We start from the raw sequence: 27,038 nt of genomic DNA, 5'->3' as shown, positions 1-27,038 counted from the left end.
TGATTAGCTTCTTGCAGATCTCCATATAAAATTTTTGAAAATTCTTATTTTTGATCTAGAGTTTTGAAAATTAGAACTTTTAATAAGACAGTCAAGAGTGATATTCTCGACAAATTTCGTTAAAATCGCACCAAGAATAAAGAAAAGATCTTAACAAAATTTAAATAATTTTATAATTTTTTTTAGTTTATAAATCAAAAATTTCTAAAAATTTGTTTATTTGATCTAAATTTTTGTAAATCGCTGGTTTTACTAGAACAGACAAGAGGAACAACGTATATAAATTTCGTTCTTGTGACATGAAAAATAAAGGAATTTTCATAACTTTTGGAAGTTCTCCAAATAAAATTTCTGAAAATTTATATTTTTGGTCCAAATTTTTCAAAATTTGTGCTTTTGGTAAGACAGTCTAAAGTGATAATCTAAATTTCGTTAAAATTACACTAGGAATGAAGAAATTACAAGGTCTTTAAACATTTTTGTAATTTTTTTTGTTTAAAAATAGAAAATTTCAAAATTTGTTTGATCTAAATTTTTGTAAATTGGTGGTCTTACTAGAACCGACAAATGGAATAACGTGTATAAAATTTTGATTTTGTGAGACGAAAAATTAAAGAACAAGATGTTGAAAAATTTTTTAATAAATCATCATAAAGTTTTAATAAATACATATTTTTTTAATTGGAAATTCTAACTTTTGATCTATTAACCTAAAAACAAACTTTTTCGTGGTCTTTACTTTTGGTTTTTTCAGTTTTATTTAACATGCAAAACCATGAAACTGTAATATTTCATTGGAAAGATTTGGAGTTAGTTTCAGTCAAGATATTTGAAAAAAATTGATGAAAATTTTGAAAAACGAACGGTTTTTAAGTGAATTTTAGTTCCAAAGTTCCAAAACTAAGCCAAATTGAAAGATGCGGTTTTTGCCATCGTTTTTCTTGTGTCTTTTTATGCATCTAATGGAAAATCAGAGAAAATTTCCACAAATGGAAGAGAATTAATTAATTTACAAGAAAAAGTCTAAAGAAGAATCAAGAAATAAGCAACTTTATGAATATGGAACAAAAACCATATGAATATAAAAAAAGATAGAACTTAAAGGGGGAATTAAAAAACATGCAAATATGAAAAAAAATGAAAATAACTTCAAAAAAAAAATAAAAAAAAATAAAAAAAAATAAATGTGCTAAAAAAATTAGGAATTTATAGAAATAATACAAGGGACTAAAGCTAAAAATGAAAGCAATACAGTAAGAAACAATTTTTAGAATCTAAAAAAGAAATGACATAAATCATTCAAAGAATGAAAAGAAAAGAACGAATTTATGAAATATTTTATAGTTTCCATGAAGAATGGAAAGAAAATATGTAAAAAAAGACAATAATTAAGGAATTTAAAGTAAAGAGAATGAATCTCAAGAAAAGACAAAGTTAATGAACGTTTTAAGAGAGAATATAAAGATTCACTTATTGCAGAATAAATTTGGAAAATAAATAATAAAAAGTGAAAGAAGTGGAACGAATGAAAGTACAAAGAATAGAACGAAAGAAATACTGCATCTAAAGAAGATAAAGAATCAAAAGAAATTACAAAATCTAAAAAGTATGTATATTAAGAACGACAACAATTTAAAGAGGGAATCCAAAAACATCACAGAAGCAAGAACGGAAAAAGTTTATTCGAATAAGAATGTAAATAAATTGAGTAGAGAAAAAAAGAAAGACCAATAGTAGGTGTATATTAGGGGGTATATGAAAAAATGTGCAATGTATTTTAAATGGGACTTCCGGTCGGTGAATGTAATGTTTACGGGTTGTCTGCCAATCGGGCGCAAATAAAGAGTCGCCATCTATCGGCGAGTCAATGGTTTGAAACTTGGGTAGATGTGTATGTGGTGTGTGCGTGTACTCGTCGAAATGTCTGTATCCTGAGAGAGGTTGTCGGTAGGAGGCGCCGTTTGCCGTTAGAACGTGACCACGACCTGCTGTATATTTACGACCTGTGCATTCGTGCAGTTCGACTGTTTCTCCGCATATGCTTTGGAAAGCGCCACTGCTCGGGCACTTTTGGGAATATTTTACCATATAGGGTTTAATACCAACATTGTTTTTGACATTTCCAATTTGAAGTATGAATTTTCAAATTATTACACGTTGTTTGTTGCTTTTTCAAGTTTTCGATGTGTGCTCTGTGTACGATCGTTACTTTGTTCTACGTTTGTGTTTTTTGTTGCTTTCAAAAGTCAAAAAACTTACTAACCCCAAAATTCAATTTGTCAACAATGGAGTGCGGGCACTACCGCCTGTAAAGTATGCAACCGTGCACTATGGAGGATCAACAAACCGTGCCGGTCCATTTAAATATCATTGAAAGCGTTGTTCAGATGCAGTATTTAATTATTTTTGACTGTGTTTTTACTATGGTTGGGTTGAAATCTTTTAATATGTATTATCTATACTGCCATTGAATAGTAATTGTTTATTTTAAAACACTTTTGACGTAATTAGTGGTCCAAAAACGCCAACGAATGACGACTTTCCAAATTTGATATTTTAAAAATCGCAAAAAAAAGTTACAGGCGTTTGTCACTTGACGATGAAAATTTAAATAAAATTGATATATCTGGAGAGTAGACAAAAAAATAATACAGTGCTTTGTACTTTAAATGAATAAGCTTTTATCTTTCTTAATTTTAAAGAAAAAAATTGGAAATAATAGATTGTCCACGAGTTTTTGAATAAAATGAACTTTTCCTTGGTGTTGGACATCTTCGATTTTTAAGAAAAGTTGCTCACAAGTCATTCCTGACTTAATTTCAACTTAAAATTCTTATTTCAATTTCTTTTAAATATTAAAAGTCTTTAAATTTAATCGTTAATTATTGATAATGAAATATTAATATTTTGTTTATTCACATAAATGATTTTGTTTATTTTTGAGTTCGCATAAAATTATACATAATGGGAACTCAAAATTTAAAGTTGAAAGTGGTTCAAAATTGTGTAAGAGAGCATGGACAACATTGTTCATATGTACTAAAAAATTCATGGCTCATTTTGGTTTGCCAATTCTAATTATACAATGTATTATTGCTTAAAACTGTATGATAAAATAAACATTATAAATTTTTTGTTTAAAAACTCCTCATTTGGTATAAATGAATTTAAAATTCGATTCTAAGCAACTTCTCTTAAAATACCTAACTTTTAGAAATATTCCTAACGCGAAGTAAATTACAAGAAAATAGCATTATTTAAAAAGTCCTAATAAATTGAATTTACCATATCTGCTGTATTTTGTATCGCCATGGATTTTGCAAAGTTGCATAAATAAAATAAATATCCCTAAAAAATAACTTTACGAATTTATCAAAATTCAACTTAATATGCCAAAAATTAATAGAGATAGCAGTTTGTATTCGGGCTGAAATTAAACATTTACCATTCACTGACCAAAATTATCATTAAGGCAATACATTTTAAGAAGTTGCAACCCAACTATAATACAAAAAATAATTAAATACTGCATCTAAACAACGCTTTTAATAGTATTTAAATGGACCGACACGGTTTGTTGATCCTCCACAGTGCAAGGTTGCATACTTTACAGGCGGTAGTGCCCGCACTCCATGTCAAAAGCGCCCGAGCAGTGGCGCCCTCCTCGGCAAAAAAATGCGTTTTCGCGGAAACATTCTTGATACGGGGAAACGAGATTTTGCACAGGCCGTAGATATACAGCAGGTCGTGAACGTGACATTTTCGCGTGCGCGTCTAAATGGCGGGAGATTTAAAAATCTCGTCGATCGCGCGCACATTGAAATGAGAGGAAATTAAAAATGACTGAGCGCGCGCGCGTATTCTAAATCTTGTGGGGTGGTACCGGAAATATGTAAAAGTGTGCGGGAGAGAGGGTTCATATAAATTTGAGAAATGTTCTGCAATATTCACATCCATTTCAAAATGGAACAAATTAAATTGTATATAAAAAACCGCTGGCCTAATGTGAGATATGTAAGTTATTCATTTGTGTGTGTAAGTTTTTGCGTGTAAAGTATTTATTTATTTTTAGTTGGCAATAATTCCGGTGGAAGAAATTCCACCAAATTCCATAAATATCGTGTTGGGAAACAACACAATGGGTGTGGAGCCAAATGGCTCCAATGGCTTATTTTTGTATGTGGTGAGTATATATATTTCAGTTTGATTTTAATAATTGATTTAATAAAATTACAGAAAAGGAACACCTTGTGGTCTCTGGACTTGTCCATGGGCCTATCTACTGTATAGCCATTACCATTATTATATATTATATGATATTCTTTATATGGATACTGACAGTTTAATTTATCAATTTACTTCGCTTAACAAAAACGATAAAACAACAATTTACGATTTAATTAGAACAGATTGTGATAATTATTTTGATACCTCTGATTATCCTATCAATAATATTTTTAATATAAAACAAGTCAATAAGAAGGTACCCGGAATGATGAAGGATGAGTTAAAATCAAAAATTTTAACCGAATTCGTATCATTAAGACCAAAAGTTTATTCATCAAAAGTAAACGGAATTGATGACAATTTTTCAAAAATAAAAGGTGTTGGAAGAAAACCTAAAATTACTATAACAAATAAAGATCCAAGATCGATTACCTTTCATGATTTTTATAATACATTAATCAATTATGACACTGTTTCAGCTTCATTTAATACAATTCGATCAAAAAAACATCAACTTTATACGTTTAAAATTAATAAAATTGCTTTATCACCTTTTGATAATAAACGATACATTTGTTCAAATAATTTCGAGACACTTCCATGGAGACATTATTCCATTCAACACCAGCATGACGATAATGTCGATCATTCATCTCAAAATATTGATAATATTTCATTTACAGCTTACAACCCCAAACACCGTCGCGATGATGATCTCGACAAGTACGATGACAACGAGGACAACAGAAAACATCCTGCTAAAAAATTACGTACATCATAATACATAAAATTTTCTGCTTTTTACTTTCAATTAACATTTTTGCTATTTTATACTTTTTGCTTCTATTTTCATTATTATTATTATGTTTTATATTTTCTATGTATTAATGTTAAATATTATGTAATAATAATAGATAAAAAAAAAAGATTTATTATTTTACACATTTCGCCTACGCAATTTTTATATCTTTTAGTAAATATTTCTAATTATTGATACCCCCACAAGATTTAAAAGAAGCGCGTGATCGACGAGATTTTTAAATCACCCGCCATTTAGACGCGCACGCGAAAATGTCACGTTCTAACGGCAAACGGCGCCTCCTACCGACAACCTCTCTCAGGATACAGACATTTCTCAAATTTATATGAACCCTCTCTCCCGCACACTTTTACATATTTCCGGTACCACCCCACAAGATTTAGAATACGCGCGCGCGCTCAGTCATTTTTAATTTCCTCTCATTTCAATGTGCGCGCGATCGACGAGATTTTTAGATTTTTTTAGATTTAGACGCGCACGCGAAAATGTCACGTTCTAACGGCAAACGGCGCCTCCTACCGACAACCTCTCTCAGGATACAGACATTTCGACGAGTACACGCACACACCACATACACATCTACCCAAGTTTCAAACCATTGACTCGCCGATAGATGGCGACTCTTTATTTGCGCCCGATTGGCAGACAACCCGTAAACATTACATTCACCGACCGGAAGTCCCATTTAAAATACATTGCACATTTTTTCATATACCCCCTAATATACACCTACTACCAATCTCTATTTTTAAGAAAATAAATATGTAAATGAAAATGAAATTGTGCAAAGAATTTGAAAGATTTAAAGCAAAATAATGTAAGGACAAATGTAAAGAGAGAATTCAAAAATGTAATAAAACGAATCAAGAATAAAAAGAAATAAAAAGAACGGTTTAACAAAAAAGAAAAAATCTCAATGAAATCGAGAGCGAATTTGCCAAATTTTTGCCTGTTGGCGCCCAATTAAAATTAAACGAGGTTATCTAAAACTGACAATTAGAGTCCAAAGTCTATATATATAAATTAATATGAAACGATTTCATTTAATACTGTAAACACCGTGGAATCAGTTGTGCTTCAAAATGATGAAAGAAGTTACCTGTATCCTTCTCTTCTTAATTAACGGTAGATTTGTATTTTATTTATCTACTCAGCTGGAAATTTGCGAACGTTGTATTTCTGAACTTGATATTGAAATGTCAAATAATTGACAGATGTTAACAAACAGTTGTTTTTCTAGGTGCTCTGGGACTAAAAAACGTCTCCATAAAAGTTCCTCCACAAGTAAAAGAAGGCGACAGCGTTACTCTTCACTGTTTCTACGACTTGGAACACGACGAACTCTACAAAGTTACATGGTTCTTCAATGGGAGCGAAATTTTTCAGTACAATGACTTTCAATTAAAGAAAAGAATATTTTCAAACAAGGGTGTTAATGTAAGAGTTTCGGACTCGAACGACACCACTCTGGTTATAGAAGGTGTTAATGTTTCGTCTCAAGGAGAATATACTTGTGATGTCATGGCGGGTCCACCTTCCTTTGTTTACTCATCAGCCACAGCCAACTTAAAAGTATCGAAATAAATAGATAAATTCATGGGGAGATTGAAAGATTTTGTTGCAGGTTGTACTAAAAGAAGATAAATCTGAAGAGAACAGACCGTGGATCAAGTGTGGAACTTTAACGCCCTCGGTTTTTGCACGAATTGCATACAACATTTTTGTACTAGGACTATAAAGTGACACTTTACGAATGCAAAATCATCTTTTGCATTGTCCACTGGTAGTAAACAACTGAATCTGTTTCTGTGTACTAATTATTTGGAATATACCATGATTTTGACAAAATTTCGACATTATTTCGGGTTCTATTTGACTGAATCCGGACCTGACGGAGCAAAACGAACTTCAGATTCAGGAGCGATTTAGAAATGACTTTCCACTTCTTCAATACAATTTTATTTTTAAGTATATAGTTTGTACAGTGAGAGATTGCATGACCGAAAAGTCACTAAATTTACGCGCGAAATTTAAAATAACAAAAAAAGCCCACTTACTGTCAACCCTGTCAACTAAATTCGAGTAGAAATTTAGTGTTTTTAAGTGTATTTTGTAGCATAATTTGCTGCCAACCTATATGTCAACTGTCAAAATCTCCCAATCTCTCACCGGATATAAAGTGCAGCTCATTCTGCTCAGTCGACTCTCCTGTGTAAATTTTCGAAAATTTTTGGGTGTAAAGCAGGCTTTCAATTCTCTAGGGAGAAAATTTTGGGAAAATCGAATGTATAGTTTGTACAGTAAGAGATTGAATGACCGAAAAGTCACTAAATTTACGCGCGAAATTTAAAATAACAAAAAAGCCCACTTACTGTCAACCCTGTCAACTAAATTCGCGTATAAATTTAATGTTTTTAAGTGTATTTTGTAGCATAATTTGCTGCCAACTTATATGTCAACTGTCAAAATCTCCCAATCTCTCACCGGATATACTATACCTTAGATAAACTAAAAAAGAGACCTTGGATATTAGAAAACTTTAAGGCGAATAAACAGACAAAAAATTTAATTTAAAAAGAGAATGAAAAAAATGTGAAAACGTGAGGCATCCAAAATGGTAAGAACAAGAATATCAAAAGTTAAGTTGAACTGTCTAAAGATGATATCCAAAAGTAAAAGAAAGAATCTAAATAATTCAAGAAAATTTAACTAACTGAAAAAACGGGATAGAAATAAAATAAAGAAAAACTTTCAAGAAAGGCCCATAAAAAATAACAGTTGCTGACAACTTACATTTTTGCAAATGCGTATCTTGTTTGACCTTGACATTGAAACGTCAAACTGGATAATGACAGATACCAAGACAGAACACAGTATCAGTCAATTAGATTGTTAATGTTAATCCACATCATTTAGTATGGTAAATCGTCTCCATATAGGTACTAGTACTGATCATAATTACAGTATTTCCGTTTACAAAAAAAGACAACGCCAAGTTTATAGGTTCGGATGCCTATGACAGATAGCAAAACTTTCAATTAAATACAAAGTATAAAGCGAACAAATTGAAGCATTAATAGATAATAATAGATAACAAACAATAGAAAGACACATACAATCTTTCTCGGTGCATTTGAAGTATTGCATGTCTTAAATAAACCGTTAAAAATTGACACGATTTGAGTGTAACAAATTGAGTGAAATTGTGATATGGAAGAAAAAATGGATGCATCTAGTATTTCTAAACGCCCACATCCACCAGACAACAATAAGGTAAGTTTTATAGAAAGGGTTTAAAAATAACAGCGTTTTTTAACCTGGGAGGAATTGGTACAGTTTAAAAAGTAGTAAGAGTTATAACCTGAAATTTTAGAATTTCAAAGAAATTCTAATATCTGATTCATCTCAGCAAATTTTGCAGTTTAATAAGAACTAGTCACCTTCAATTTCAAGGTTGTAAATTGATAGTGATAAGATAACAAAAGATGTTTAAAATTTTTATTTACCGTTGTTCAGTTAGTTAACTAGTAACTCTCAAAGTTGTTTGATAATGATTAGTAAATAATACAATTAATCACTTTAAAAAATTGAAAGCAGAATTACCTTCAATTCTGTTTTTGCAAAATTTTAAATAGCCATTATTTGAGCACTCCGTCTCGCTCTGTTGAAGTGAACAAAACGCGCCGTACTTTGGTTGTAACTGCTTCTAGACCTTTTCTTTTCTAGTTCTATCGACCAGTTTCGCCTGAAAGGCGTTTGGGAGTTTCAAACTCTTCGGATAGATTAAGAGTCTACGCTAAACTAAACGAATCCCCAATTCAAAACCGAAAATCAAAGAAATACGATTTAAATTATTTTAAATAACATAAATTTGAATTTTATTTGTTCTTGTTTTCCTGAAAATTTTCTAAAATTTAAAGTTCTAAAGTTTTCCTAAAATCTTTAAGGTTAAATTCGGTTCTTAATATCAGAGCAATTTTAACGATTCTGTTATTACTGCATGAATAAAAAAATTGAGTTAAAAAAATGTAAATTTTTCGTTGTTCGTTTGAAATGTCGCTTTGTGCCTAAACTAACCTTTTTACTGCAAATATGCCGTTCCAAGACAATTTTACGGTCTGTTATACTTCGGCACTTTCTGAGCACATGTAACCTTAAAAAGTAAGGTTAGTTTAGACAAGAAATCGTGACATCGCTCCAATTTTAAGTTATACCAAATTCGAATTTTTGACCGGAATGTTTAAAAATTACAAATTTTTAGACCAAAAAAAATGGTTTTAAAAATTTTTGTTTTGAGGACGAACCAAAAATTCCAAAATTTTTATTAAATTTTATATTTTTGGCAATTTTAAAGTTAAACCATTGAAATTAGAAGACAATCTTCGTTCTGGTTCACTTTTTTACTTAGCTAAATTAAAAATTTGTATGCCAAAAAAAAGTAAAAGAATTTTTTTGAGGACAAACTGTTAAATTTTATATTTCTGACAGTTTTAAAAACAAACTATTGAAATTTGAAAACTATATTTGTTTTGATTGGCTTATTTAGTTTTTCTCAGCCAAATTAGAAATTTTTAGACCAAAAAGTGAGATTTTAGAAATTTTCGTTTTGAGGACAAAACAAAAATTCTAAAATTTCTATTAAATTGTATATTTCTGGCAATTTTAAAGTTAAACCATTGAAATTAGAACACATTATTCGTTCGATTCGCTTGTTTATTTAACCAAATTACAAATTTTTAGACCAAAAATAAAAGGTTTTAAAAATTTTCGTTTTGAGGACGAACCAAGAAATCCAAACTTTTTATTAAATTTTATATTTCTGGCAATTTTAAAGTTAAACCATTGAAATTAGAAGACAATCTTTGTTCTGGTTCACTTTTTTACTCAGCTAAATTAAAAATTTGTATGCCAAAAAAAAAGTTATAGAATTTTTTTTGAGAACAAACAAAAATTCAAAAATTCCTATTAAATTTTTTATTGTTGGCAGTTTTAAAGATAGACGGTTGTAATTAGAAGACTATATTTGTTCTAAATCGCTTGTTTTCTCAGCCAAATAGGAAACTTTTAGACGAAAAAATGAGATTTAAGAAATTTTCTCTTTAAGAACTTACCAAAAAGTCTAAAATTTTTGTTACAACATATTACTCGTTCCGATTTGGTTGGTCCCTCTGCCAAATTTGAAATTTTTAGACCAAAAAAGAAAAGGTTTAGAAATTTTTGATTTGAGAACAAACCATTCAATCAAATTTTTTAGTAAATTTTACATCTAAAAATTTTAATCCCAAAAAATCAAAATTTGAAATCTATACCCATTTAAACTAGTTTCTTTACTCGGCGGTATTAGAAAACTTAAGATCAATAAAAAGACAGGCAGACTGTCAGTTAATGCTAAAATATCAACAAAGATGCATTTAAAAATTTTTAAGACGATTCAAAAATTCCAAAATTTCTTATACATTTTATTTCTCTGGCAGTTTTAACGCTGAAAGATCGAAATTAAATGAAATTATTTATTTAAATTTGCTTGTTTACTCGGCCAAATTTGAAAATTTTAAATCAAAAAAGTAAAGTAAAATGGGCTGAACCAGAAATTCTAAAAATTTATTATAAAATTTTATATCTTTAGTACTTCTAAGTCAAGAAAATTGCAATTGGAAGAAAATACTCAGACTATTTTTGTGTTTACCACAAAAAGTTGATGGCAAAATATAAAAAAATATAAAAATAATCATGGGTTTTTTGATTTGACTTTTCAAAACACAATCAACCACTAGCCGTCTTAAATTAATATAAAATAAATAAATAATAATAAATAATAATATAAATAAAATAAATCTACAAGTCCGAATGAGCATGAAAAAAATTAAATTCAAATGCCCATGTCATATTATAACTTATAACTACCATTGAGCATAAAAATAATTTATTATTTTAATACTCAAGGTAACTACTAAATTAATTTTATCAGAGCTCTAAAAGTGGCTGGAAGGACAAATTGAAAAACGCTGTTTTAAACTAGTTTTAAAAATCGTAAGTGTATATGACTTAATATACGTATTTTAGGTCTTTAAAAAAAGAAAAGAATCAACTGATTTGGGAAAACGATATGAAAGCTACTTCATGGCAAATGTCGTACTGAATTTGATGGAGGACGACTCCGTTGATGATTTTAGAATGGCCGCGAATGTGCATGGCTTTGGTAGTTTCGATGATGTGGTTATAGAAACAAGTAAATTTAATTACGCGGTTCAACTTACACATTCAGAATCAACAGGCAACTGGCCTTTACTCAAGGGTTCACATTCTGTCCCAGTTTTTTTTGAATCATTTAAAAAAGAACGGAAGAGGCTCTCCGGTTTTGATTTAATTTTCTTTACAAATAATAGTTTTCCACACAAAAGTGAATACAAGTTTTTTGCTGATCAACACTTTAAGGTACGAGTTGTAGAAACCGACGCTGTACCTTTACTTAACACTAATGCAGATAATCAAAAATGCTTCAAGTTTGAGATTGTTTCAGACAAAACTAAACGTAATATTTCAGAAGATTATTTCAGCTTTTTTGAACATTTTTTTGTATTTACAAATCAGAATAACGTCAAAGAATTGGAAAACAAGCTTTCTCAGCGAATTAAAAACAAGTTTTCTTGTGGAAATGAAGTTTCAGACAAGTATTTAAACTTTTTTGAGAATTGGAATCTTGAAAAAGGCCCTAGACAAAAGCTCAATAAATCAATGATAAAAGAGCTGTTTGCATTGTATTTAGTTTTAGCACATGTAAATTTTTTCTCCTTCGGGGACGTCAGCAGAAATCGACAAATTCTTCAAAAAGCAACTTCAAAGTTTCGTATCACCATTTTTGATGAGCAGTGGGTTGAATGCTTACGAAAAACGTCAATTGAGAACAAAAGTAACTTAACATCTGAAAAAACAAAAGAGATAAACAGAAATTATCAGTTGACAAAAAGTGATGTCTTGACTGACGAAGACTATACAAAATTTTTGTGGTTGTTGAATGATGACTGTCCACTTATTGTAAATGCTTGTTCGGAAGTTTATAAAGCCATTAAGTTATGTAGCCATAAGAATTTTATATTGTTGACAAATTCCACAAGTGACATAAGTCATATAAGTGACATCGGTAAACCTTTTCAAAACTTGTCCGACTTGAAAAATTACTCTGAAATCTTTACTGATATATTGTCAAACTTCAATTGTTTGATTTCGGGCATGAATATTAATTTAAAAGAGATTGTCACAGATAACGATCTAGATAAAGTAATCACAACCAACGACTTAATGTTAATGGTGGACAAGGACCACGAAATTAAACAAGAACTTGAAGACCTCCCAGTACCTTACATCCCCAGAGAATTGTCCCGAAATTTTGTTAATTTGCAATTTTTAAATCAAATCAACAACGACAACTTGGTTTTAATTAGTAACGTTCATAGTGATGAACACATAAATATTCTCAAACAGTACGAACCTGTGAATTTTAACACGGATGAGCCAAATGAAGAAAACTTTCCAGAATCGGATCACAAACCGGTTTTTCTTACAACTAGTGGTCTCTGTACAACACAAGAGTTTCAAAAAGTTTGCGAAAAAACTAAAAAAACAAAAAAATACCACTTTGAATTAATTGATGGAAAGATAGACTTGCTGGAAAGCAAAGATGGCGTTTCTAGTTTGGAGCAATTTCGGTCGGGACACGGTTTTACTAAGGAGGAAGATCTGGTTGCAACAGATACTGGAAGAAATTTGCATTTGGTCGTTGGAGATCCTGGTCTTGGGAAAACTTGTTTATTGAGGAGCTTGAAAAACAGGTTTCTTTCGGACACAATCGCGACATTTATTACGCCTCAAGACATGAAACAAATATGTCGATTCTTTAAAACATGTCAAGACATTGATGAGCTAAATAAGAGAATTCTAAAACTGAAGCATCCGAAGTGGAGTGACTTTGATCATCGCGTTGTAAATTCACTGATACAAACAAGAAGTGTTGAAACTGTTTATCTCTGGGATGCATTAGATGAAATGTCTAAGCAAAATCGTGAAACGATGATTACAATTATACGACAATTTTCGGAACGCGGGATCGTGCAATGGTTAACTTGTCGACAACATCTAAAAAGACACTTAGAATCGAGATTTGGGGTTCTATCGAGGACAATTTCGGAGTTTGATAAAGACCAACAAGTTGCTTATATCACTGAGAGACTCGCTTCTGATAAAAATGATCTGAATTCTGCAACATCAAAAGTAATAGATAACGACACATTGTACAGACACAGAGATATTCTAAGATTTCCTTTACAAATTTACATGCTTACTGAAACGTTTCGATTGAATTTAAACAGAGTTAAAGACTTTTCGGAAGGATTTTTCTCTCTAAGTGATCTTTATGAGTACTTTGTCGAAAAAAAAATGAATTTTTGTTACAAAAAAAATCCAAAATTTGACGATGAAGATCTAGATGAATTGACTCACGAGAAGCAGGCATTGATCAGTCAATTTGAACGTTTTGCTTTGAAGACCGTTTTTACTGAAAGTATTCTAGAGCAGTTGGGTGTGAATGTAAAAGAATTAAACAAGAAGATGAGGGAAGATCTAGATTGCGATCGGTTCGGTTTCGTCACGCAAATTGTAGAAATGAACGCGAAACGTTTTATTAAATTTGTTCATCATTCCTACGCCGAGTACTTTGTGGCACGTTTTCTCGCACGACAAGAAAACCGTGAAATCAAAAAGTTCCTTTTCTATGACCAGTACAAGAGTATTCGTTCGTTTTTCGATTTTATTTTGGCTAAAGATTGTCCTGCTCACAAAGCGGTTTTATGCAAGAATTTCTCGCAACTGAGGGAAAATGAGGCCGAAATTGGCCGTAAAGATGCAGGTGGGAGAAATCCTTTGCAGCTGGCGTGTTCTTGGAGTAAAAGAATGAAACTATCATCGGTTGAAAAAGTGGGTACAGACTACCATCTAAACGCTGATTACAACAACATCACTGACAATCCTTTGGAACATTTAGAGACAATTGATTTGCTGCTAGAAAAATGCGATGTCAATGAAAAGGATGAGTTATTCGGGATGAACGCGAAGGAATACGCCGAAGAGATCAAAAACGTCATCGCTCCCCTAGTCATGGAGGAAAAAGCTCGATCTCAACCTTGTGAGGACAATTACAACATTCACTGCAACGTTTTGCTTTATTCTGTTCTTTTTGTTGTTCCAAGATTCGTCGTTTTTCTTAAATCCCTCCTAAACCGACTAACTATCGGTTATGGGAGGAAGCAGAATTTGCTTGAGATTGCTTGCGAAAGAAATTGCGAAGAGATGGTGCAAGTGTTAATTGACGAAGGTTCCAACGTTGATGCTTCGAATGAACTTGGCGATACACCTTTAATTGTTGCTTGCAGAAACGGGAGAGAAAAAACTGCAGAATTGTTAATCCACGCGGAAGCTGATGTCAATGCTTTCAACAAAGACGGCGACACACCTTTAATTGTTGCTTGCAGAAGCGGGGTGGATCAAATAGTAAAATTGTTGTTATTTAAAGCAGAGACTGATTCCAATCGTTTCAATAAAAAGGGCGACACAGCTTTAATCGTTGCTTGCAGAAACGGAGCAGAAGAAATAGCAAAATTGCTAATTAACGCAAATGCCAGAATTGATGCATCTAATGAAAATGGTGACACTCCTGTAATCGTTGCCACCAAAAATAAAAACAAGCGAACAGTAAAATTGTTGATTGATAAAGGCGCCGATGTTAATGCGTCCAACAAAAAAGGCGACACGCCTTTGATTATTTCTTGCAGAATCGGAAAGAAAGAAATTGCGGAATTGTTAATGACCGCGAACGCTACTATCAGCGCTCGTAATGAAAATGGAGACACACCTTTAATTGTTGCTGTCAAATATAAGAAAGAACACATAGTAAAATGGTTAGTCACTAAAGGCGCCGACATCGATGCTTCCAACGGAAAAGGCGATACACCCTTAATTCTCGCTATCAGATATCGAAAAGAAAAGTTAGTGCAACTGTTTGTTGAGAAGGGAGCCAATATCAATGCGCCCAACCAAAAAAGTGAAACTCCTCTAATTGTTGCTATCATGCCTTCAATTTTAGATTCTAACGTGGACAAAAGAGAAAGACTAGTAAAATTGTTGACTAACGCAAACGCCGACATTGGTGCTTCAACTGAAGATGGTGATACACCTTTACATGTAGCTATCAGATATAACAAAGAAAACATTGCGGAATTGTTGATGCAGGCCGGTGCCAACATCGAAGCTTCTAATAAGAAAGGTGATACTCCTTTAATGTTTGCCATCACATATGGTAAAGAAAAAATAGCGAAATTGTTAATTAACGAGAAAACTGTCAATGTTTCCAATGAAAATGGTGATACTCCTTTAACTGTTGCCATCAGATACAAAAGGCAAGAAGTCGTCAAATTGCTAATCAGGACCGGGGCCAATATCAATACTTTTAACAAAAATGGTGATACACCTTTGATTGTTGCTATCAAATACAGAAAAGTAAAACTGGTAGACTTGTTGATTGAGGCAGGGGCCATTAATATACCTTTAATTGTGGATAATTCAGTTCTAGATTTTTACACTGACAACAGAGAAAAAATTGTGAAATTGTTACGAAAAGAATATCTAAGTTTTGCTTGTCAAGGACAAATAACGCGGTACTAACCAAAACCATCGTGCGTTCAAATAAAAAACAGATCACAGTTACCTTTGACATGCTTTTGTCAGCGTGGAAGTATGTCGTTGATCTAAGCTACAATGACATTAGTGACAACTAATTAATCACGGAGAAATTGCATGACGACGAACTGCAACATTTTTTTGATGTTAGAATTGGTGGCTGACACATTGCAAATCCTTGGGCTACGACTTCAGCTTCTCTGACTTGTGGTCTCACATCAAAAACAACTTTCTCATAAATTGCGTTTAATTAATTTTTTGAGTCTGGGATAAAGTGAGGTTAGGAATATCATTAGTAATGTCAAGTGTCATTTCAACATGAACCATGCGACATACGCTAGGAAAAATTTCATAGGTGACCTAATCCGTTTTTTTTGAACGCTCGATATATTTAATCTTTTATACTCAAAATTCAAATTATTATTATTATTAGCCGATTTCGACTTCAAGTTTTCTGAAAAAGCTTGGTCGTTGTCTTTTTTATATTTTTTGTATAATTTGCATCATTTGCAATAGTTCGCAAATTTGGGGTGCATGGTTTCGTAAGTATTTTGTCTGATTACGAAACATAATATACAATTTTGTGTGGAAAACACAAGTCCACTGGAACATATTAACAATGTTTACTGCTTAAATTTCGGTATTTTCAAATCAAACTCTTCATTCGTTTCAAATATCTAACATCATCAACAATTTTGCTTGCCATCCTCTCATCAAGGATCATCTTATTCAACGCTGGAACGTTTTTGTAAGTATTCACACTCCTTTAGGGGGGGTAAATTACATTGTTTAACAGTGTTAATTTAATTACTTTGTTAATAAATTGATTTAAAAGGGTTTCTCAAAATTTTGGGGTTTCAGATTCTTCAGTTCTCGTCTGCTTGGCTCTTTCCGAAAAAGCTATCATCAGTTATCATTTTCGTCACATAAAAAATACAAATCGTAATAGTGGCAGAATGTTTGGGTTCCAGGCCTGCTTTCAAGTGAACTTGCGGCAAATCAAAGTTGCGTTACAGCAGTAGCAATCAAACTGCGTCGACGCAACATAAAATCAGATTCCAAGACCACTTTACAAAATCTTTTTGTTCTTCAACTTTGAATTAAATTGTTGGTGCAGTCTGGTAGAATTTTTGTTTTTTTTATAAAAGTAAACTATACTTTGAAAATTGTAATGAAGCGTAATTTTGTTACTTAACAATTTTAGTTTTAGTTTTTCTCTATGTCGTTATATTTTTTTGTTTCTGAAACAGTATGTAACTTTTTTTATGTTTTATGTATTGTTTTATTTTAGTTATATTATGTAACATCCAATTGAAATAAAACAGAGAACATAAATTGTACAATAAATGTTAATAAATTTTCTTACCAGCTTTATGAACTCCTGGTCTACATAAATTTATCAAGAGCAATGAAATTCATTATGTGAAATCGAATGTTGACACATTAAGAAGGAAAAAAAAACCTCAACTTGGCAATCGCTCCGATGAAGGTAAACAGGAAACTAATAATAATAAATACGTTCGATTTGAAGGAGAGTGTCCCCCCTTTTTAGCACACTGACCTGATGTCTCCAAGGAGGGCTTTGAGACACTAAATAGTCCCGTTTTTGAGAAATATAGGCTAATTCGACTTGAAAATAGAGCGAAATATTGAAAATCTGCCGCGAGACGCTCAAAATGCACTTGCAAGTTTTGTAGATACAATCAGCGGCAAAAAAACTAAGCGAAATGACTCTAACGAGGTGTAGCAAACTGTCGTAGTTTCGAATATATTCAGCATTAAAAATTTCGATCCTAAAAATTTACTACCCGAAATTTAAATAGGTTAAAACACAGTTATTTGTTGTCCTGTGTGAATTTAGAGCTCATATTATTTAGAATCTGCTCGAAATTCTGTGTAAAATGAAGCGCAATAACGCAAGTGTGTTCTAAAAATAAGCGAGAAATCGATCAAAAAAAGTGAACAAATTTTTAAATTCTGAAAAATCCAAGAACGAATTCTTAGCAAACAAAAAAAGATATCTCATAGTTTTTGAGATATGAAACAACGATTTTTTTTGAATCTTCAAAAATTATTACCTTTCGCGAGTACCCACAATTTTAATCGGCAATAACTCCGTTATTTTTTGACGTACGAAAAAAAGTAGAACAGTTTTGGATTCAGCTTGAAATTTTCCGTTCAATAGTACCAACAACTTTAGTTTGCTTCACAAATAAAGGAGACATTGGCCAAACATTGTTTTCAAAAGATCGTTTTGGGGTAATTTAGAAGGACCTTTTTCTTTAAATACATTTCAATTATACATAAATCGAAAGTGCAACTTAAGATCTATCGACTGGTCAAATATCAGGTTGCTAGGCCAAATAATTTACGAGTGGCGATCAAAAAAACAAAAAATTCCAAATTTTTAATTAATTTTTGCGAAAAAAATGGTCATCAAATTTCGCACATTTTAGATCGAATTCTAAAGGAAGAAAAGGCGAGAAAACTTATAGCGCAGGTTGTTTTTTTTTATATCTGCCGTAGTTTCAAAGATATTAAGCATTTAACATTTTGGAACTGAAAATTTACCATTTGAAACTTTAATGGACTATAATTTAATTATTTGTTGTCGTAAGTGGACGTTATGTCCAGATTTAGAATCTGCGTGAAATTCTGCGTAAAATGAGCTTCAATAACCCAACGTTGCTGCAAAAATAAGCGAGAAATCGACGACGAAAATTTACATACTTTTAATTTAATCGTTTAACAATTGCAACAATTTGACCAGTTGCTTCTCGATGATGTTTTTACGACCTGTCAAATTTGCTTTTTAGGCGTTGTGGAGATGTTTTTTCATAAATGAGCGGGAGAACAAGAACGATTTCATAAAATAACGAACTTTCTTTTAAAGACAAAATTTTGAAAATTTGCAAACGCTCATAGTTGACAAAGCTCTAGAAGCTGTGTATAATTTTGTTCTTTATGTGCGTCGTTAAATACAGTTTTTCTAATAATGACGGTCGTGAAACAAGTTTGTTTTAAAAAAATAAATGTAATTTTCAAAAAGTCGTTCAAATTGCTGGTGCGAAAAGTGATTTCAGAATTTATCTCCCTAACGTCATAGTAGATTATATCTCGTAGATTGAACAATTTCTATTGTCTCTTCATTAACTAATAATTTTTAACTCATTTAGGAAGGATCTTTGGATAAGACACAAGTACTTAACTAAACATTTAACTAAATCTCCACCCGCAAAGCCGTGAAAAAGGGAGCAGTATAAAATGGTTTAACTCCCCTATCCCTACAAATATGGAGATGTGGGATTAGGTATTAAGTTTTTTATTTAGTTTTAGATTTTTAGATTAAATAATAGATAATACGAATTATGTACTACTATAATTTAATAAATAAATAAGTAAATAATAAGAGAGATTAATTTTTTATTTGTAACTTTGACGATTTAAGTGAGTCTGATTCCATGTTAATCTGTTAAAACTAATTTTTATCCACTATATGAATTTCAAATTTAAATTTGAAAAATTCTAGAAATGTCCGTTTTAAATTCAACGCATCCATTATTTAGAGTACTAACAAAACTATTAGAATTTATGGAAGTTTAAAGACCCTCTTAACTTTAAAAAGCATTTTATAAGCGCGACTTTTGTATAATTTTTTGGGAGCAATTTTTTTTAGGTAATCTGCCATTGAGTGACGATTCCATCAACTCTGATACCATTCTTTCATCATCATCACTTTTAGAATGGTAAAAGCTCTTTCCCTGTTCTTCACTATAATTTCCTTGTAATTTTCTAGATTCTTAGGAAATCTGTCTAGATAACTAGAGAAAGTGAAACTTTATGCTCATATTTACTGAAAATCTTGAAGCATTCCAACTTTTGTTGGTCACGTGGCGTGCACAAAGCGAATTTTAACATAATAATAAACACTTTATTAGAATTCGTGTTCTGAAGAGCCGACTCCAAGTCTAAATTACTAAAAATATAAAATACCCCAAAATCATAAAAACTAGAGCCAATTCAGTACTTTCAAGAATATATTCGAAAACTGTTATCTTGAAAACATAGAAATCCGCAGAGATATTCAGGGCAACAAAAAAAATTTTTTTGTTGAGCTGTGTAATCTAAGTAATTTTTGTAAATATAGGAACATATCAGTTTAGGGTTTTTATACAGTGTAACTTTCCCTAAAAGAAAGCAACCAATAGAAAGCGAAACACCGAAAATGTAGGCAACCAAGGTTGCAGGTGTAAAACCTGTATTTAAAAAAATCTGCTTCTCGTCTGATCAGCGAAGTTAAGCAACGTCGGGCGCGGTCAGTACTTGGATGGGTAACCGCTTGGGAACAGCGTGTCGTCGTCTTTTTTTATTTTCAAACAACTGAACGAAATTAAAGACGACATAAATAAAATTGGTTACAATTATTAACATTATGTTGGAAATGCAAAAGATTTACTTCCCATTCAATGCAAAGTGAATAATAAAGAAGTTTATAAATGTTTCTAGCATCAAGGGTGGCTATGAAATGTCAAAGAAATTTGCCGCTCATTACAAATGTGGGTTTCGATTTTTCAACTGACATTTGCAGGTAACCTCAAACATGGAACAAAGTAAGTTTTGCGAAATAAACTGTTCACTTGTGGTTTGAAACTTGGAAATCAAAAACTTGAACACAAAACTGTAACTGAAACGTCATTGACGTAAATAACATTATAAACAATCTTCAAGAGAGTTATATTCACTATGAAAACAAAGCGGCAAAATAGTCTACAACAGGAATTTCAGAGCCACCCTTGATGCTAGAAACATTTATAAACACCTTGTACTATGTGCTATGCGTGATCTTTGACTTAAAAAAGGTATGCAGAAACCATACAACCCACAAAATTGCAAAAAATGAACTAATACGATTTTCTTTATTATAAAAGATCCCTTCAACCAGTATCCTAACACTTAAGGCTGCAATTTGAACCGTGCGGTACTAGCCTCTAAAATCATTATTAATTTTAGCAGAAAATATCCAACCCACATGCTCCCTTTTTGTTGTTTACGGTCTAAACGATCAAATGAGCAATCCGTCACTATTTATACTTTTGAAAACATTTCAAAAAAACGTACCATTTGATTATTTTTTAATCTAAACTTTTCAACGTCCAAACTTCAGATTTTGAAATTGGAGTATATGATTTCTCTGTTGTGAATATTATTGTTAATTATTATACCAATTAATAAATTCCAAACGCGTTAAAACGTTTTTATTTATTTTTCAAAAAAAATCTAACCTCCAAAATGTCAAGAAATTCATGTAGAGTGTTGAAAATATCCTCGAAAATAACATAAATATTTGTTTACAAAAGTGTCTCAAAGGCATAAAAAACATTACAATAAACTTCACTTGTTCACTACTCTTTAAAACTTAAAAAATATTTTCAATTCTTTAAGGTCGATTATCTCAAAACTATGTCAATGTCGATTGGATGTTTTCTGCATAACTGCGCTCACATAAAACACTTGAGTTTTTCCGAATTTTACTGTGAGCTGACCGTTCTGAATTCGTAATTACTCGTAAGTTTAGAAACAAAGCAAGTGTAACTAATGAATGAGTTTGAACAAAAAAGAAAACACGACATTATGAACTTCTCAAATCTCAAGTTTTTTTTTGTCTTATGTGCAACGGTCGGCAATTATTTACATCTCAACGTAAGAGTTTTAATTTGAAAATCAAAATGAGCCGAGTCATAATATAAACATTACCATTGCATCTTCTTATTAAAAAGCGGTAATAAACTTGAGAGAAATCTCGCCTGAATTTCTGTCAGACAGTGCTATTCCTTATATAACTACTGCTTCAAGTTGACTCTTTGGAACTCGCGGAAGTTCTCGTGAGCGATTTTGCTCCGTCAGGTCCGGATTCAGTCAAATACAACCCGAAATAATGTCGAAGTTCGGTCAAAATCATGGTATATTCCAAATAATTAGTACACAGAAACAGATTCAGTTGTTTACTACCAGTGGACGATGCAAAACACGATTTTGCATCCGTAAAGTGTCACTTTATAGTCCTAGTACAAAAATGTTGTATGCAATTCGTGCAAAAACCGAGGGCGTTAAAGTTCCACACTTGATCCACGGTCTGTTCTCTTCAGATTTATCTTCTTTTAGTACAACCTGTGTAACGGTATAAATTTGTGTTAGGGATTTGTGACGTGACAATTTCGAGTTAAACGGGAAGGTGTTAGAAAGGGTTGATTTTCGTGACCTTTTGACGCCTGTAATTTATTGGTTGCCTATTTTAGTGTAGCCGCATGGCGAGTTACATTGTCCGTTACGAATTCTGCTCAATTAGATTAATAGTTACCAGTTTGTTAGGTACCAGTTCGGAGGTGACTGGAGGAATACGTTTGAGCCTCAGAATTTTAGCTGGAGGACTGCTACAAGTTCCTCGGGGTTGTCTAGGTTGCAACTCTTTAGTTTTCATCTTTGCTTTAACTTTTCTAACTTCTATTTTCTTCCTTTTCACAACCACGTTAGCCTGCTTGGTGTTGATCGTGTCGTGGGTCGTTCTTCTTTTTGACCGCAACATCAACGGTGCTACTCTTGCTATTTTTTTTCTTCTTGCGATTGTTTATTTTGTTCATAGTGTGCGTTGAGGTCTACGATTGGTTGATGAATAATTTTCCAGCTGTTTACTTACCGTTGGCTTCGTTTTGCTGCTCTTTACGATCACTTTCATTCTTTGTTTTGATTCGAATAACCCCAAATTTTCACCTGTCAAGGGGTCACCTTCTCAATGACGAAATGTGACGTAGAGCCGAAGAAGCGATAGCAGCCATTCTGGTTCCGTGGTTCTCTTGCGTTTTAGATCTCGTGGCGTACGGTGCTCCAGAGTGTTTCGGTATTTTGGAATTTGGAGTGTGACTTAGTGGCCTTTTTGGTTTGATTGGTACATTGGTATCTGGATTGGGTCACTAAGGTTCCTGGAGGCAACCGGAATTTGTCGGGTCTCGAGATCGAGTAAAGCCACCACGACGTGAACCACGTGGAAAACTTTAAGGCCGCTTTCCATCGGCCTTCTATTTTGGGTTCTAGCCTGTTCTATTCTGGGCTATTCTCTGTTTCGTTTTTTTCCCCTTTTGGTTGGGGGTGCGAACTGGAAGTTCGAAACTGGATTGCGGCTGACCGTTTTGACCGAGCCGTACAACCTCTTCCCTGTTGGATTCGGGAAGGCTCACCAGTCGGGAGCACCTAGAGGAGAGTCGGTAGGAGGAGCTGTAGGAGTCAAGGTCAGATCGTTTTATCCACGTTTTTGTTCGAGTCATCGTGTCACCGTTTTGTTAACTTGTTCCTGTAGGAGTTTACGGCTTCACCGTAACCGTCCTTGTTAATTGTTACTTGTAATTAGTAGTTGGGAGATTACAGCTTCACTGTAATCAACCGTTTCACACTTAGTCATTTCTTTTCTGTTTTTTTTGTTGTACAGACGTCCTTGTAAGTCGGGACCCGGTAATTGCGAGTTTGTACGATCGAATTGTTGCGCGGATTTTCGGTGTGCCGTCGGCTTGCGCAAGCGTTCGGTCTACAGCGAATCGTCGTAAATCTAACAGCAACGATTGCCGGTGTAAAGACGACGTCTTTGTTTTCCTGTATTTTTTGTTTAGGTTTTATTAGTGTGTTTTTTTAATATATTCGTTCCTGGTTAGAGTTCTCTTCGTTTTCTTTTTTTTCTCGTTCGGGTAAGCTACACCGAGTACTTTGGATCCGGGTACTCGCAAGTCGTAGCCGGAGGATCCTGGCGCCCTCAAGATTGTCGGGTCGGTGAGTTTTAACGAACCCACCCAGACTGAGCTACCGGCGTAATTTTGTCACCAGCCGGCCCGAGCGACTTTAGTCGGTCAGTTTGTTTTTTTTTTTGCGTGACAATTTTGGCGCCCAACGTGGGGCGCCCAACGTGGGGCACAAGTAGAGACAGCTCATTTAACTCAATTTTTTTTTTATTTTTTTTCTGCTCTTTTGGAAATTATTTTTTTTTGCGGCCGTGGTGATGGAGGCAAGGCACCTAAGACGCGACGAGCTCGAATTTGAACTGCGGGTTAGGGGAGTAGACCCCAGCGGGAGGTCGGTGGAGGTGTTACGAGAGGAATTGGGGGTATTTCTCAAAGCGGAAGCGGACGGTACCTCTCACCCTACCGACGCACAGTTCGTTTATGAGTATGAGGTCGAGGTGCCGAGGATAAAGGCCAAGTATAAGGAACTGCTGACGGCGATCAACGTGTATCAGGAACCTTCGACGCGTGATAATAGGCTCAAACGCATTTATAGTCGGTTGCTTCACCTCCTCCACAGGGTTAACCGCGCACCGTTGGAAGATGCTACGGCGGAACATCTAGCGTCCCGGGCTTCCTTGGTCTCCCAGGTGTCGGAGCTGTTTGAAACTCTGGATAAAGCAACCAAGGCCCGTCGCAGCCTTGGCAACTTCAACCTTAGCGCCATTATGGGAGTGGTTCCACCTTCGGGGGACGAATCCGTGGAGTCGGAGGATGAGGAGTCTGGTGATTTAGATGACACGGAGGGCAGCCCGCAGGGTAACTCCAGTCGCGTCGTGAGAGGCCCGACGGAGCATCGCGATATGCCCGTACACAAATGGGGTGTCAAATTTTCGGGAGAGCCATCAGGATTATCGGTGCCCGAATTTTTAGATAGGGTTTCCGAGTTGAGGGTAGCACGAAGGTTCTCCGAACGCGATTTATTCATTGCGGCCATCGATTTGTTTGAGGGAAAGGCTCTAACGTGGTTCCGTTCGGTACGGCCTCGAGTACACAATTGGGGAGAGTTGGTGGATCTGCTACGGTACCACTATTTGCCGCCGGACTACAGCCACCGGTTATTTGGAGAGATCTTGGCACGGAAGCAGGGCGAGCAAGAGAAGTTTATCGAGTACCTCGCGTGTATGACGTCACTGTTTGATCGACATGGAGCCATTCCGAGGGAGCTGAGATTGGACATCCTTACCCGTAACCTCGCTCCGTTCTACGTCCAACAATTACCAGTTGTGGAAAGCTTAGAGGAATTGGAGAGACAATGTCTGGCCAGGGTAACCTGCTACGGTGATATGGGTAGTCCGTACAGCCAGTTTCCCCAGTGTGGATTTCAGTAGCGTCTGCACCAGAGTGGTCGGCTACCGAAATCAGCCACTTCGGCGTCTGTCTTCGAAGAAGCGGTCGTGTGGTTGTGTCCGATAATGAGCTGTTATCGTGTCTGTCTCCAGAGGAGCGACGTTAATAGTGTCATCGTTCGTGTATTTTTGTATCTTTGGATCTGTGGTTTTCTTGATGGTTTTGGTGTTGATATTTGTAGATGGTATAATTGTCGTAAAGTCGAAGTAGTTCGCAACGCCGACAAACCTCTTTTGTTTAAGGCTAGGTTGACACCGAATTTTCCTGTGTGGAGTGGAGATTCGTTTTGCGGTGTGCTACGTTGATTAGTCCTTGTATGAGGTGTAGTTTTGATTCCATCGGCTGTGTTACTGTATTGGGGATCATTCGCAATTTGGTTTGGTTGTTCTTTGGTATATTGTGATTGATTCCGTTTTGGTTTAGGATTTGACAGTTTGTACGGGTAGGTGCGATTCGTTAGGTTGTTTTCCGCTGCAGTCGGGATGTTGAGTCGTATCGATCTGTACCTCAGCCTCTTATGCAGCTAGTGAAGTTCCGAAGTTGGCATTGGCGCCTTGATTAGGGAGTTTGATTCGGTCTTCCATTGGCTATACAGGTGTTCGGCTACGTCTTCTTTTCTTTTGTTGTTGACAATTATGTATTGAGAACTTTTGTCTCACTAAGGAGCTATGATGCAAGGAGTCGAGGGTCCGAGCTGAGCCTTTGACCTCATGTTGTGATGATCCGGTCGATTTTCGTGGTCGTCGGTGAACTTTTGACACTCCGTTGTATTGTTCTTTTCGAGAGAGTTTTATTTTGATTTTGTTTAGTGGTTTTGTTTTGACGAGAGGATCAAGCGCCCAACCTTTAAGGTAGCTGCATAATTTAGAGTGTGGGCACAAGGGTGATCCAATCGCTCGTAACAAATGTAATATTTTCGGGTTTTAGTAAGTTGTGGAGAACATTAGGTTGAGAAGTACAAATTTCGCCGATACCTCACACTGAGAAATTTTGGGAAAATTTCTAACGAGGAAAGGGTGGGATTTATGTAACGGTATAAATTTGTGTTAGGGATTTGTGACGTGACAATTTCGAGTTAAACGGGAAGGTGTTAGAAAGGGTTGATTTTCGTGACCTTTTGACGCCTGTAATTTATTGGTTGCCTATTTTAGTGTAGCCGCATGGCGAGTTACATTGTCCGTTACGAATTCTGCTCAATTAGATTAATAGTTACCAGTTTGTTAGGTACCAGTTCGGAGGTGACTGGAGGAATACGTTTGAGCCTCAGAATTTTAGCTGGAGGACTGCTACAAGTTCCTCGGGGTTGTCTAGGTTGCAACTCTTTAGTTTTCATCTTTGCTTTAACTTTTCTAACTTCTATTTTCTTCCTTTTCACAACCACGTTAGCCTGCTTGGTGTTGATCGTGTCGTGGGTCGTTCTTCTTTTTGACCGCAACATCAACGGTGCTACTCTTGCTATTTTTTTTCTTCTTGCGATTGTTTATTTTGTTCATAGTGTGCGTTGAGGTCTACGATTGGTTGATGAATAATTTTCCAGCTGTTTACTTACCGTTGGCTTCGTTTTGCTGCTCTTTACGATCACTTTCATTCTTTGTTTTGATTCGAATAACCCCAAATTTTCACCTGTCAAGGGGTCACCTTCTCAATGACGAAATGTGACGTAGAGCCGAAGAAGCGATAGCAGCCATTCTGGTTCCGTGGTTCTCTTGCGTTTTAGATCTCGTGGCGTACGGTGCTCCAGAGTGTTTCGGTATTTTGGAATTTGGAGTGTGACTTAGTGGCCTTTTTGGTTTGATTGGTACATTGGTATCTGGATTGGGTCACTAAGGTTCCTGGAGGCAACCGGAATTTGTCGGGTCTCGAGATCGAGTAAAGCCACCACGACGTGAACCACGTGGAAAACTTTAAGGCCGCTTTCCATCGGCCTTCTATTTTGGGTTCTAGCCTGTTCTATTCTGGGCTATTCTCTGTTTCGTTTTTTTCCCCTTTTGGTTGGGGGTGCGAACTGGAAGTTCGAAACTGGATTGCGGCTGACCGTTTTGACCGAGCCGTACAACCTCTTCCCTGTTGGATTCGGGAAGGCTCACCAG

At 34.5% G+C, this 27,038-nt stretch overlaps 3 protein-coding genes across 6 annotated transcripts in view; 2 read left to right on the top strand and 1 right to left on the bottom strand.

Annotated features, from left to right (window-relative positions):
• Window positions 1–27,038, bottom strand: part of LOC148176780 (uncharacterized) — a 264,781-nt gene that overhangs the window by 23,151 nt on the left and 214,592 nt on the right. The gene's annotated exons all lie outside the window — the stretch shown is intronic.
• LOC148176794 (uncharacterized) lies at window positions 6,055–6,895 on the top strand. 2 transcript variants are annotated; one of them, XM_088033111.1, is made up of 3 exons: window positions 6,055–6,172; window positions 6,288–6,619; window positions 6,660–6,895. In XM_088033111.1, the coding sequence occupies exons 1-3, from the start codon at window positions 6,130–6,132 to the stop codon at window positions 6,783–6,785; spliced, it is 501 nt and encodes a 166-aa protein (XP_087889237.1). In that variant the 5' UTR covers window positions 6,055–6,129; the 3' UTR covers window positions 6,786–6,895. The 2 variants fall into 2 exon arrangements, with proteins under 2 accessions (XP_087889237.1, XP_087889238.1); XM_088033112.1 differs by having other exon boundaries at window positions 6,056–6,172; window positions 6,672–6,895.
• LOC148176793 (uncharacterized) lies at window positions 7,996–16,994 on the top strand. The gene is made up of 3 exons (XM_088033051.1): window positions 7,996–8,320; window positions 11,111–16,523; window positions 16,637–16,994. Exons 1-2 carry the CDS (start codon window positions 8,258–8,260, stop codon window positions 15,758–15,760), a joined length of 4,713 nt encoding a protein of 1,570 aa, XP_087889177.1. The 5' UTR covers window positions 7,996–8,257; the 3' UTR covers window positions 15,761–16,523; window positions 16,637–16,994.

Source organism: Gnatocerus cornutus, chromosome 3 (genome assembly GCF_029298725.1).
Source record: "Gnatocerus cornutus isolate USDA-ARS CGAHR chromosome 3, icGnaCorn1.1, whole genome shotgun sequence".
Taxonomy (NCBI): domain Eukaryota; kingdom Metazoa; phylum Arthropoda; class Insecta; order Coleoptera; family Tenebrionidae; genus Gnatocerus; species Gnatocerus cornutus.
This window is presented reverse-complemented; position numbering and strand designations above follow the sequence as displayed.

Excerpts from the sequence above, each read along its gene's own strand:
- LOC148176794 (XM_088033111.1), top strand. The coding sequence starts at position 6,130 with ATGATGAAAGAAGTTACCTGTATCCTTCTCTTCTTAATTAACG. Across the intron at positions 6,173-6,287 it reads CCTTCTCTTCTTAATTAACG|GTGCTCTGGGACTAAAAAAC; the intron begins GTAGATTTGTAT and ends TTGTTTTTCTAG. Across the intron at positions 6,620-6,659 it reads CAGCCACAGCCAACTTAAAA|ATTTTGTTGCAGGTTGTACT; the intron begins GTATCGAAATAA and ends GGAGATTGAAAG.
- LOC148176793 (XM_088033051.1), top strand. The coding sequence starts at position 8,258 with ATGGAAGAAAAAATGGATGCATCTAGTATTTCTAAACGCCCACATCCA. Across the intron at positions 8,321-11,110 it reads ATCCACCAGACAACAATAAG|GTCTTTAAAAAAAGAAAAGA; the intron begins GTAAGTTTTATA and ends TACGTATTTTAG.